We start from the raw sequence: 13,981 nt of genomic DNA on the forward strand, positions 1-13,981 counted from the left end.
AGTCTAGGCATTCGATTACACAAAAACAACATCTAGTTCCACTTTCACTCCAAGCCGAAAGACTATGATTTAGAGCCACCCAATATTATATTCTTCCACTTCCATAAATCTCCATCATAAACTATTAAATAGTAGGGTTGCATAGTTTCAAAACTATCGTCCTAGACTTCCCGAGTCGACTCTCTTTTACAAGTCTGCATTTTGCCCTACATAATCAATCAAAACTCACTTGACTCTCTCAATTTATGACCATGTTGTGCTGAGTCTACAATTTGGTTCAGTCAAGTTCTGACCCACATCCGCTCTCTTTTACAAGTCCGCATTTTGCCCTACAGAGTCAATCAAAACTCACTTGACTCTCCCAATTTATGACGATCTTGTGCTGAGTCTACAATTTGGTTCAGTCAAGTTCTGACCCACATCCGCTGGATGTGTTTCAAAACACAGGTTTATTGTCTCTAGAACAAAATCAGCAAATTCACTCAATCCCCACCATTGGCTTGTGTTTGTAGAGATTTCTTCACATTCTGTTGGGGAGTGTTACAAATAGTAGGGTTGGATAGTCTGCAGAAAACTTTGTTGAGAGAGAGGGCTGTTTGTTATAAGGGCATTTTGGTCATTGTAAATTTAGAGGAACCCAGCCCGGGTGGCAGGTGTTTGGTAAGTACTACCAGACCTGCAGAAGATAATAACCGCCTGGTATCAGAGAGATTTCCTCAATCCTCAGAATAAAAAAACAAAGACCCACCTCTCCCTTCCTCTCTCATTTCACCATTGACACCAAAACCCATGGAAACAAAACTCTTCTTCCTCGTCTCCTCTCTTCTCCTCTCCTCAATCCATCCTACCATTCCCACCCAAGACCAACAAAACCCAGAAAGAACCTCTCTCTTTTCCTTCAAAAACACCCTTGAAAACCCAGACCTCCTCCCTTCATGGCTCCCATCCACCCCTCACTGTCAATGGCAAGGCATCCTTTGCAAAAACAACCTCATTATTTCCCTCTCTCTCCCCTCCCTTTCCCTAAAAGGCCCCCTCTCTCCCACCTTATTTTCCCTCCCTAACCTCATTCTCCTAGACCTCTCCCAAAACCTTCTCTCCGGCCAACTCCCCTCCACACTCTCCAACCTCCGGCGTGTACGAGAGCTCTCATTGGGTGATAATCATTTCACTGGACAAATCCCACCTGAAATCGGTCAGTTGACCCAGTTGGAGTCTCTCGAACTCGGGCCCAATTTTTTCACCGGAAGAATCCCACCGGAGCTCGGAAATCTGACTCGGCTAAAATATCTAGACCTCGGCGGGAACTCTCTGATTGGGAATATTCCGGTGGAATTTCAAAATCTTTCCCACCTCCTACTCCTTGACCTGGCAAATAACTTTCTTTCAGGGGTAATTTCGTCCAACCTTATTTCTAGCCTCGTAACCCTCACCTCTCTCGACGTTTCAAATAACTCGTTTTCCGGCGCTTTACCGCCGGAAATCGGCCGGCTTTTGAATCTCACCGATCTTTCTATCGGTATCAACCGATTTTCCGGCAATTTACCGCGAGAAATTGGGAGACTTTCGAAGCTTCAAAACTTCTTCTCGGCTTCTTGTTCAATATCTGGACCTTTACCTGAAGAGTTTTCGGACCTTATTTCTCTAACAATGTTAGACCTCTCTAATAACCCTCTAAAATCCTCAATACCTAAATCGATTGGAAAGCTTCAAAATCTCACGATTTTAAACTTGGCGCAGTCCGAGATCAACGGTTCGATTCCACCGGAGATTGGAAAGTGTAAAAATCTCAAGACAGTGATGTTTTCCTTTAATTCCCTTTCTGGGTCTCTTCCAAAAGAGATTTTTGACCTTCCTATGATTTCTTTTTCCGCGGAAAAGAATCAGCTTTCTGGGAATTTGCCAGCATGGATAGGGAAATGGCGGGAAATTAATTCGATTATGTTAGGCAGTAACAGTTTTACTGGAAGAATCCCTCCAGAGATTGGTAATTGTTCTTTGCTTAATCAGATTAGTTTGAGAAACAATTTGTTTAGTGGGTCGATCCCTTCGGAGATTTGTAATGGAAAATCGATCCAAGAAATCGATTTGGATAGTAATTTTCTTTGGGGGACTATTGAGAACACGTTTTTAAACTGTAGGAAGCTGTCTCAGTTAGTTTTGGTGAATAATCAGATAGGCGGTAGGATACCGGAGTACTTATCAGAGCTTCCTTTGATGGTACTTGACCTCGATTCGAACAATTTCACCGGTAAAATACCACTGAATCTTTGGAATTCAATCCATCTCATGGAGTTCTCTGCAGCAAATAATCTTTTAGAGGGTGAAATTCCAGTTGAGATTGGCAATGCGGTGGCGCTTCAGAGACTAGTTCTTAGTAACAATATGTTGCAAGGGAGGATACCCAAAGAGATAGGGAAGCTCAAAGCTCTCTCTGTTCTGTCACTGAATTCGGATTATCTGGAAGGTGAAATACCGCTCGAGCTCGGTGAATGTACTGGACTGACGACATTGGATCTTGGTAACAATCGTCTAAATGGACCGATCCCTGAAAGTTTAGGCAATCTGACACAGTTGCAGTGCCTTGTTCTGTCTCACAATGAGCTCTCTGGAGTGATTCCATCAAAGACAATGTCATACTTTCAACAGGTCACCATCCCCGAATCGAGCTTCGTTCAACACCATGGCGTCTTCGATCTTTCTTATAATATGTTAACGGGGCCGATACCAGAAGAGCTTGGTAGCTGCGTGGTGGTAGTTGATCTGCTGATTAGCAACAATCAGCTCTCAGGTGAAATTCCAACATCCCTCTCACATCTTATAAACTTAACTACGCTTGATTTGTCACATAATTTTCTTACGGGTCGAATCCCTCCCGAGTTTGGAGCATCCATCAAGCTACAAGGTCTGTATCTCGCGAATAATCATCTTACTGGCACAATCCCTGACACCTTAGGTTATTTAACTAGTCTAGTTAAGCTCAATTTAACTGGCAATAAGCTCTCTGGTTCGATCCCATTTAGTTTTGGGAACTTGAATGGGCTTACACATTTGGACTTGAGCTCAAACGAGTTGATCGGTGAGCTGCCAGCGTCTCTTTCTAGCATGGTGAACATTGTAGGCCTTTATGTTCAGCAGAATAGGCTCTCGGGTCCAATTGATGAGTTGTTTTCGGACTCTGTGGTGTGGAGGATTGAGACACTGAACTTGAGTAGAAACTTTTTTAATGGTGAGGTGCCAAGCTCGTTCGGGAATCTCTCATACTTGATGTATTTAGATCTTCATGGAAATGAGTTTTCAGGAGAGATCCCTTCAGAACTTGGAAACCTATCCCAGCTGGTGTACTTTGATGTTTCGGAGAATAGGCTTAGTGGGCAGATTCCAGAGAGGTTGTGTAGCCTTATCAACCTGGATTATTTTGATGTGGCAGAGAATAGGTTGGGAGGTTTGGTACCCACGAGCGGAATTTGCCTTAATTTTACAAAGATGTCACTTTTGGGTAACAAAGATCTTTGTGGAGGGACTTCAGGATTGGATTGTGAAATGAAGAGTTTAAGACCACGGATCTTAAATGTGTGGGGACTGGTTCTGGTCATTGGTGGGAGTTTGTTTGTGGCTATTAGTATGGTTTATATGTTTTCAAAGTTGAAAATCAGTGGCGGTGACAATAGAACTTCTACAAAGGCTGAAGATGAGAGCAAATTGAATAGTTCAATTGAACCTAACATCTGTTTTCTCAGTACCAGCCGATCGAAAGAACCCCTCAGCATCAACGTGGCAACGTTTGAACAGCCACTTCTGAGACTTACCTTGGTGGACATACTCGAAGCTACCAACAACTTTTGTAATGCAAACATCATTGGTGAAGGTGGGTTTGGTACTGTCTACAAAGCTACCCTTCCTGATGGGAGGACAGTTGCCGTCAAGAAGTTAAGCGAAGCAAAAACGCAAGGTCATCGGGAATTCCTAGCGGAGATGGAAACCTTAGGGAAAGTGAAGCACCGAAACCTTGTCCCCTTACTCGGTTACTGCTCCTTCGGTGAAGAAAAACTTCTTGTTTATGAGTACATGATAAATGGGAGTGTGGATCTCTGGTTAAGATCTAGAGCTGGTGCTCTTGAAGTTCTAGACTGGCCCAAGCGCGTCAAGATTGCAGTGGGTGCTGCTCGAGGACTCTCATTTCTTCACCATGGATTCATCCCCCATATAATCCACAGAGATATCAAAGCCAGCAACATTCTATTGGATGCAGATTTTGAGCCTAAGGTTGCTGATTTTGGGCTTGCGAGATTGATCAGTGCTTATGAGACCCATGTTAGTACTGACATTGCGGGCACGTTTGGGTACATTCCACCTGAATATGGGCAGAGTTGGAAGTCTACAACAAGGGGCGATGTATACAGTTTCGGTGTGATTCTACTTGAACTAGTTACTGGGAGAGAACCGACGGGGCCCGACTTCAAAGAGGTCGAGGGTGGGAATTTGGTGGGTTGGGTGTTTCGGAAGGTTGAGAAGGGGGAGGCAACAGACGTCATTGATCCTGCGATAGTTAACACAGCCTCGACACAGAAGATGCTGCAAATGGTGCAGATTGCATTGATCTGTTTGTCGGGTAATCCGGCAAATCGGCCCACAATGCTTCATGTATTGAAGTTTCTAAAAGGGATTGAAGAAGAGTAATGATCTAGGTAATCACTTTTTATGTTTCCTTTCAATCTATATACCTTGTGTTGGTATTGATCTTCAAAATTACTGTCTGTCATGATAATTATGCTGATAGACTGTTTTTGTTATTAATGTATAAAATTATCTATGAAAGAAATCGTGTAACAATATTCCCGGGCATTTTTGTGTTGGACTTTGAATTTTCAAATTTCTGTTGACCGTTACTTGTTATTTTAAATGACTGTAATACGATCTGAGGGCCTGTTTCTCCTTTTCTGCAGATAGGGGGCCCAAGTTCTACAGCGAGGAGAGAATAAACGTTTAGAAGAAAATAGAAAAGAAAGGTTAGTTCTAGCTTTCTCTGCTTTGGACTTTAGAAAGATGACTACTCACTTGGTATTACTTTTTGTCTGTCTTACAACAACTACCCAAAAAAAGTTTGCCTCGTGGGTTTGTTTGGGAAAAGGAAAATGTTGCTTGCTGGGTGTTTTTTTTTTTTTTTTTTGGTCTGTTGTTGTTACATTACCAATTACTTACTAGGCATAATTACTAATTCTGGATTTGGGAAAATTTGTGTTTTATTATCTAAAATTACATGCATTTTATAGGGTAATGATATTAGTGATGTAGTAATTGATGATAAATTAGTGATTTGTAAATAAAAATAATCTGAAAGTGGTTATACGGTACTTCCTAATAGACGGCCATTGGACCTCGCATGTGCCTCTGTAAATGATCATATCAGTTGATCCGAAAAAAAGTCGGCCCAGATGCACCTTGATTGGGTCATCGAGGCCGTTGATCCATCAAGCCTCATTTAGGTAGTCTTTTATCTTACACATGGAATGACCATTACTACGTAGGTTGCACCATCAAGTTCCGTAAGATACACATGTTTGGAAGTTGGAACCAAAAATATGTCATTTTCCAAGGGAAATGGATTAAAATGAACTTTATAATGTTACCGTGCTTCTATGCATAAACAGAATAATTATAATAGTTGAGAGAGAGAGAGAGAGAGAGAGTAAACAATGTAAACAATTTGTTAAAAAAAGAGAGAGAAGGATCTAAACAAACGGAATATGCGGTAAAAAAACGTATTTGTTAAAATAAAGAAGGTTCTAAACAAAGAGAATATGCAGTAGAAAAGCGGGGAAAAATGGTTGAAAAGAAATAGGTAAGAAGATATATTCACCCCATTTGTTTCCCTCGCCAGCTCTTCTAGTGCATTTATTACTATCCTACACAACAAGTGGGTGGCACAGGGAAGAAAAAAGGGGCGAATATGTCATGTCCCTAAAGAAGAGTACTGATATTCCCACGCCCATGAGACACTACGTGTCCTCTTTTTCCAACATCAAAGTCTAAAGAACTGGATCTTATTATTGCTTTTGGTTTAACCTTTCGTGCGAAAAATTGATCCGATCATGCGTAAAGCAAAAGATATGATGAAAAGAAGCAGATGTACAAACACAAGATTAAGATCTTATCGCAGTAGTTCGGCATAAATGCTTACATCTACAGGACGAGAACCAATTTTTACTATTAAAGATAGAAAACAATATTACAAGGGGATTAACCCAGTCTATGTAGTCAGATACAAGATTTACTTACATAGTTCGGGCAGAAATTCTCACGTAGACCGGACGAGAACCGATTTTTCGCTTTCGAAGAAAGGACAAGTGATTGCAAAAGAATTAACCCAATCCCACACTAGTAACTTTCACTTCTCATTGTGAAATCCTTCTCAAAGCCGTTTTCATGAACAAGAAAGAACAGATATAGCCTAAATATAATTGAGTCCAGTGATAGGTTTTGGACTAACAACCTGTTACCTTCATGGAAGATGCCACTTAAGGCGTAAGATGGAGAAGTTATGTTGGGCATGATAATTTTAGAAGGTTTGCTTCGGTTGAATGCTGCTATTAATTAGGAAAATAAAGTTGACATGTTACTGCTATTAATTAGAAGAATAAAGTTGGTATGTAAGTTTCTATAAGAATTGATTGTTGCTATTAATTAGAAGTTCTCCGACGGATTAGGTAGGATTGTTTCCTGTTTTATTGGTAGCTATAGAGTCCACTATATATTTCTTGATTGTAATTGGAATAGGATTATTGAATGGAGAATTTTACCCCAGAAATTGTGTGCTGAGCACAATGAGGACCGACCCTGCTGATCTTCCCTCTTAAGAAGTTCAATTCCATTGTGAACCGATTCAGGTTCGTAGCACAAACAGGGCTTAAGGCAGCTCCATCTAATGTTTGAGAAACAAGTAACACATTGAAAATAAGATATTACCTTATCCCACACGGATAGTTTACTTGTAACCATTTCAATATCATTATGAAAAAATTGATCACATCAGAGGATTTCTGTAGTCGAATTTGGCAAATTCATAGGTTCAATTCCTGTTGGGAACACTCAACATGACATTTTGATAAGAATAAACATCTAGAAAGAAAATGCATTTCTCAAAATTAGCTCCTGCTGTTACTGTTCTTTCGAGCAGTCAGGAGATACAACTACCTTGTCTGCAGCCTGAGGACATGTCATCCGCTTGACATTGGATTCATCAATCTGGTTCTTCTATATCTGAAACATGCACCCATGCCCCTTCTCAAACCAAATCTACTTACCAACTGATATATTGATCAAATTCACAAGCATGTTGCCGGCAGTCGATCACCCTCAAATCTTGGATAAGCAGTATTCCAGGATTGTTTTGTATGGACTGTACAAGGAAAACAAACTTTCTGAAGGAGGCGGTAAGAACAAAGTGAATGAGATGATGGAAATCCATTTTCCTAGATACTTAACTGTACATGGCAATATTTAGGGATATGGTAATGGAATCGCAACTTTGTTTAAGGGGTCATGAAAAAATGGCATCCACAAAGGTCTCGGCATCAAATGGTTGAAGGTCATCTAATCCCTCCCCAACACCCACAAATTTTACAGGAATCCCAAGCTCATCTACCACACTCACCTGCAAGTAGAATCAGAGACTCGTCTTTTTATGATATGCTAGATGGAATTCAAAGTGTTGCATTTCCCACAGGAAAATGAAAAGAAAATGCATCAAAAGATTCCAGGCCTACCACACAACCACCTCGAGCAGAACCGTCGAGCTTTGTGAGGATGAAACCAGTGATTCCAACGACCTGTTGTAGAATTTTTCAAACCAGAAGTTACAGTAAAACCATAAGTTTCTTAGCAAAAGGGTTGTATATACAATCCTGTTATGAAGCCAAGATAACATATGAAGCTGGAAATAACCATGCTTGTGAAGAAAATCAACTGAGAACAAAATCCAGGAAGACGTAAATCAGATTTCTGATTTTATATACTAATAAAGCAAAAATTATATGAACACATGCGTGCATATTAAATATTACAAGGAAAAGATATGAATGTAGTCCCCTCCCTTGATGCAAGTCAACCAGCGCCCCCGACATAGGGCAGCTTGAGGGTATATTGATGAACAAAGATTGTATGCGTGAAATACAAGAGAAATAGTAATTTAAAGAAAAAAATTAAAACTTCTTAAAAAGAAAAGATACGAGCTAAGGCATCACACCACTAACTAACCAAAGGCATCACACCAATGCCTAGATCATGAGCATCACAACCATACCTAAGAGCAATGGAACTCACATCCACGCAAGAGCACAAATATTTTTTTTTCACATTCCATCATCCTCCCAAAATGTACAAGGCTTTCTCTTTTAAGAGATAGGAGATTATGGTAGTTACATAACTACTTGGGACTTTCTTTAATAGAGGGAACGACGTGTAGCAATGTGTGGTTTTTGTAGGATATAACTACTTAGGTGACTACTTCAGTGCTCTCCCTTAATGAGAGATAGATCCATGACACCCTCTAATTGTTACAAGATAGTAATACAAGCTTACAAAGACTTAATTAAATAAAACAAACACAGATATGATACCTGGAAGTTTATATAGCTTTCCGCAATAATTCGATCAAATCAAGGTATTTTATCACTGCATTTGAATGAAGGTATGTGTTCTTCAAAGCAGAGTTTTAAATCCATTGTGCCTATTAGCTACTTGAGACCTTCACAGAGTCTCTTAAGGGCTCAAACAGAAAAATGGGGCCAAGTTTTGGCACAATATCTACACGAGAAGAAATTTTGAAATATTTATATTCGTCAATGCAATGCACTTCAGTAGTTGATCTGCTTATTCTACACATAATGAAAGGATATTTTCAATTGTTGGTTTTTTTCAGACTAGAGTATCATTGACCATGTTTGTGCATGTATTCTTCAATTGTAATGAGAGTTTAGCTGAAGTGCATCATTAATTGAATTATATCTTTAACAAAAGTTAATCTGCAGGGTTTAAAATTTTTCTAGTCTAAAATAATTCCACAGAATATAAACATGTCAAAAAGCTTCTCAGACAAGTAAGAAAGAAACCAGATAGAGAAACAAGAGATGAAGCCAATTTTCATCGACAGTTGATTACTTCATTGAATTAAACATACACTTCTGGGCTTCCAATTTAAATCTTTAGAATCATTAATAATCAATCAGTAACATGGAACAAATAGCTTAGTTATTTACCCAAAAGTAAAAAGCAAGTTATTGATACTAATAAAAATCACAGAAATTGTCTGTGTTTAAAGCTTTTGATGGTACAGGAAGATAAGGGAGACCAATTATGAGAGCTCTAGAGAAAGAAGAAAAGAAAAGAGAGTTTATAGTAAGTTTTTCACAGAAGAAATATTACTTCGTTGAATTCCCTTGCTTGCGGGAGCATATTCAAACCAGTAGTCCCATCCAGAACAAGCAAAATCTCCTATAAAGATTGTAAAATTGTATCAGATAAACAGAGACTATTAGGAATACTCCTAAAGGTGAAGGTTTTGGATTTGGTAATCAAGGAACAGAATTGAATCCATCCATCTGATTAGAAACCAAAAATGTCCTATTATACCAGCAGCATTCCACAAATAACTATGTTCTAAACAACAGAAACAAAGACTTATTGTTCATTCAAACTCAGAAGAGGAATATTCAGGCAAACTTAATTTTCAAGAATAATGTCTCCTAACAAAACAAACAAGATAACTTCAATGCATCACATAGAATTAAAATTAGCTACAGCAAAACTGAAAATTGAGACAGAAGATATGCTCCGATGTATCCACACCAAGGTCATAGAATTATCAGATCTGGCTAACCATCAGCCACTAACTGTATGTTTTAGTTAGTGGCTGATGGTTATCCACAGTTCCAGACTAAACTGTCTCTTTAACGGTAACATATAAATGAATAATGCATGATCAACCATAGAATATTTAATACCAATGGAAATCAAATAAAATGGGAAAAACTGGTTGTCATGCACAGGCCCCTAGGTTATTTACAAACTTATAAATGTAAATCTTTTTATACGATATAGATTAAATGAACAAGACAAAATCTGCTGAAAAGTGAGCCCGTGTGGCTTCTCTCACATGCAACAGCCCAACCGCGAAATGCCTTCTGCGATGGTCCCTAGCAAATGCCTTATTATAAACTATACTCTGTGGTTTAAATCATAGTTTTAAAACTCCCCCGTGTCTGTCTGCATCGACTCCCCCGAGTCGACGCCCTTTTTCCTTGGCCACGTTCCGCGTTGTATGATGGGCAACAACAAGTCCAACCTTGTTGCATTCCCTTATCATGTTTAACAATTGCTCTTTATTTTGTATCTTAGAAGATGCTATTGCAAAGATCATTTCTAAGCCATTGACTGTAGCACTTTACATCTAACAACTTCATTTTTCAGTGAGGGTTTCACAGTTCTTTCCTTCATGCTGAGGCTTTTACCGTTCCTAGCAAGACAACTGTGATCAGTCAAAACTAGCTTCCAGTGTATATGCCATTATGCGCTGTGGATGGTAATGCAACATAGTTGGGACAATCAGATAAGAGAGAACTAGGACTCATTCTTCTTAAATTATCAACCAATAACATAGTTCTCTCAAAGATTCATGGATGAACTGGCCTCATAGGAATGGAATCCAGCAATCAACAAGTCATCAAATCATATTACCAATTGAAAATAGCATGCTTATAAATATCATCCAGATTGGGCCAAAGTGATAAAGTCATTAGTATCAATTTAGGGGGCATGCAATACATCAATTGCAAATAAAAAGTAAGAAATGCATATCAATTGATAGCTTAAGGGCATACATTAGGTGCCCCAGGAATGACTTTAGTAATAGCTCTCTTGCATGCAACCAACTCTTCCATCATGCTGTAGTTAGTATGCAAACCTGAAATAAATTTGACATTGAAAACATGCCAGTAGGAAACAATAAGAGGACACAAGAGCCTAGAAACTCATATTCCGTGAATTCTTTGATACTTACGCCCGGAAGTGTCACATAGAACAACATCAAAACCCTTTTCTTTCCCTCTTTTTACAGCCTGAGAAAGAACTGTCCATAAACCAATTTAAGATGGCATATCATCACCATTTTATGTAAACCTACAACCATTTTATGTAAACCTACAAGGATTATCCTATTTCCAAAAGAGTTAATGAAACAATTTCATGGTTATCTTGTAACATAGTGGTATACCCGACGATGCTTTAACCTTCTCTCCTTCGCCAACAACTATCTCTGACCCAGTCCTCTCAGCCCATACTTCCAGCTGGTCACTAGCAGCTGCTCTAAATGTGTCACCTGCTGCCATTAATATCTGGTATAGTTTCAACAGCAGAAATTACATAAGGAATACCAAATAATGTCACATTATATGGTGCATGGCCCTAACTCCTAATTCTGACCCTTAAACATGAAGTAGTGCATGAACTGGAACACGTTTATAGCTCTAGGCAAAGTAAAACAAGAATTATAAAGGTTTATTTCACTCAATATAGTCTTTCTGTTGTGCATTTATATCAGAGAATTAATATGTATAAAATATACCCAATAAGATGAGATCCAACCACAATTGTTTGTAGATTTTCATGGTGGGGGGGATACATGTGACTGGCATTTCAAAAAAAAAAAAAAAAAAAAAAAAAAAAAAAAAAACAGAGTGATACATGTGACTGGTACCTAGTGAGTATAATATTTTTTTGAGTTGTTGTTTCCCCATGCTTCTATGACAGCTTCATTCAGGCACGCTTGGTTCACCAGCTTGAGTGAATACCTTATTTACTTTCTTTTCTAATCTTTTCCCTAATCTGCCATACTTGCACGACCCCAAATTTGCAAGCATGATGTGAGACGGCACAAGGGAAAGGAGTTTTCCAGTTGGCTTGGTGACAATAAGCCAAACTTGCAAATCTCATGTGTGTACCACTAAAGTATAGGAAAACTTGGACAAAGTAGAAACTTTTTATATTCAATATATCGTCACATATAATTCAAGTGTCAATGCATATGTTAGGAACATGTCCTGATGGACTTGTATGCTGCATTTCTTCAAACACAATATATCATCACATGTTATATACCACTAAATCTTTCAATGCATTTCATATCACAGAGCCGTTTTTTTCTTAGGCCTTGAAACTCAGGTTAATAAATCATATTTTCCAAAGTCACTGTGTGCTTGGTTATCAGAAAGGAAATCATTAAACAAAGAAGATAAGATGCATTGCCAAAAAAAACAGAACAAATGAGGTTTGATGGACATTTTTTGTAAATAATCTGTTCAATGCGCTGCATTTCGCTTCTCAAGGATTGCAAAGCTAAAAAAGGACTAAAGAGCCAACAACATAAGAGTCGAGTTGGATGCATAAATTCCTATTGGTTACACGCCTGAGGGAAAAGAATTAGCCTTTAGACACGGTAAAGAATAACACGAGCTAAACAAACTGAGAACCCTATTAACATGACCAGAATACAAATAAAGCATCACTTAAGATGATGAAATATCAAAACTAAATTTTCTATACATGAAAGTATGAAGCAATATAATTAAGAGTGTCTCACCTTTACCCCTTCATTCTTTAACCTATGAGCGAGCTTTCCTGCACAGATTATCAAAGGACTTCATGCTCCCTTCCAATTAAAATTTCAGAGAAGAACCAAAATATGCAGACTATAAACCATTTACCTTTACATTCCAATCACAGGAACATGAAGATATCATTTTTCATAATCATCAAATATTATTCGCAAAAAATTATCAGAAGAAATCATCTTCTCCAATTCAACAAAATGATTTGGCAGTGTGGTCTTAAGTTTGTTATTTGGGGAAATGATTAAGAAAGATGGTGTTTCAACATATTACCCAGAGATGTTGTCTTCCCACCCCCATTTACTCCAACAACCATGATCACAGCTGGTTTTCTGACAGTTAAAAAAACAAACAAAGTCGGAAGTACCAATAAAAAAATAAAAAAATCCAAAACCAATAAAATTATGAAACTAAACCTGTATCCTAGTTGAAGTTCCGTCTTGTTTCCTTTGCTTGTTAGAAAATCAAGAACATTTTTCTTCAAAGCATCCTGGAGAAAACAAATCCCCACCCGATTCGTTAACAACATTAACCCAGCAAACCATTCACAATTTAAGATGAAATAGAAAATTGACAATAAAAAACCTTAATTTCCTTTCCAGATTTAAGCTTCCCTGCCAATATATCATTTCGCAAGGTATCAACGATTTTGATTGAGATCCTTGGCCCAAAATCAGACACCAATAAAGCCTGCACAGGAATAGGGCGACTCTCATTTACTTTTTTTCATGGGTGGCACACCCTTGTGTATTTGTATTTAAGGAGTTGTATCTTAATAAAAAAAGGTAGAGAATTTGCAACCAAAACCCTTTCTATCTTTTTTCTTTGTTTATTCATTGATTACTTGATTAGAGAAAGAAAAGCTTCTAATTATGATTAGGGCAAAGAATTCCCAAATTGCAACAACCTCCTTATCCGGAACCCTGGTTTCAAGAGAAATGCGATAAGAAGAGAAGAAAGAAAGAAAAAAAAAACCTCTTCGAGTTCGTCTAAGACACGGTCGGTTTCGGAGAGATTCCAATACAAGAGGAGCTCGTCGATAACGGCGAGATTGTCTCGGGTTTTGGAAAAACCGGAAAAGAGCTTCTCCACATCGCTCTTGGCTTTCTCTTTTATCAAACGGCCCAGCCTTGTGAAAAACCCGGTCTGACCGGCAGAACATCTGAAGCGGGAGATTCCGGTTTCTCTCGCTCTCGTCGTCGGAGGGAAACGATTTCGCGAGAGATTTAAAAAGATTGAGGAATGAAGTTTAGAAGAAGATTGTGGGAGAGAGGAGGAAATGGGAGGAGGATAAGCCATTTATTTTTTTCGATTTTTGG

The 13,981-nt window shown here is 38.6% G+C and overlaps 2 protein-coding genes across 8 annotated transcripts; one reads left to right on the forward strand and one right to left on the reverse strand.

Annotated features, from left to right (window-relative positions):
* The first annotated feature begins 554 nt into the window (after positions 1-554).
* On the forward strand, positions 555-5,354 carry LOC143888110 (uncharacterized). 2 transcript variants are annotated; one of them, XM_077392416.1, is made up of 3 exons: positions 556-2,791; positions 3,431-4,688; positions 4,947-5,354. In XM_077392416.1, exons 1-2 carry the CDS (start codon positions 790-792, stop codon positions 4,678-4,680), a joined length of 3,252 nt encoding a protein of 1,083 aa, XP_077248531.1. In that variant the 5' UTR covers positions 556-789; the 3' UTR covers positions 4,681-4,688; positions 4,947-5,354. The 2 variants fall into 2 exon arrangements, with proteins under 2 accessions (XP_077248530.1, XP_077248531.1); XM_077392415.1 differs by having other exon boundaries at positions 555-4,688.
* Positions 5,355-6,984: 1,630 nt separating this feature from the next.
* Positions 6,985-13,981, reverse strand: CPFTSY (signal recognition particle receptor protein, chloroplast (FTSY)). 6 transcript variants are annotated; one of them, XR_013254479.1, is made up of 11 exons: positions 13,638-13,981; positions 13,248-13,352; positions 12,936-13,152; positions 12,635-12,672; positions 11,270-11,390; positions 11,057-11,125; positions 10,878-10,960; positions 9,424-9,492; positions 7,767-7,829; positions 7,486-7,654; positions 6,985-7,399 (listed from the first exon to the last, which is right to left on the reverse strand). XR_013254479.1 is itself a non-coding variant. In XM_077392420.1 (11 exons), exons 1-11 carry the CDS (start codon positions 13,959-13,961, stop codon positions 7,541-7,543), a joined length of 1,119 nt encoding a protein of 372 aa, XP_077248535.1. In that variant the 5' UTR covers positions 13,962-13,981; the 3' UTR covers positions 6,985-7,540. The 6 variants fall into 6 exon arrangements, 4 of the variants coding, with proteins under 4 accessions (XP_077248535.1, XP_077248536.1, XP_077248533.1 ...); XR_013254480.1 differs by having other exon boundaries at positions 6,985-7,421; XM_077392420.1 differs by having other exon boundaries at positions 6,985-7,654; positions 12,936-12,994; positions 13,079-13,152.

Source organism: Tasmannia lanceolata, unplaced genomic scaffold (genome assembly GCF_043159265.1).
Source record: "Tasmannia lanceolata isolate RefF3 unplaced genomic scaffold, GAP_Taslan_0.1 ptg000012l, whole genome shotgun sequence".
Classification (NCBI taxonomy): domain Eukaryota; kingdom Viridiplantae; phylum Streptophyta; class Magnoliopsida; order Canellales; family Winteraceae; genus Tasmannia; species Tasmannia lanceolata.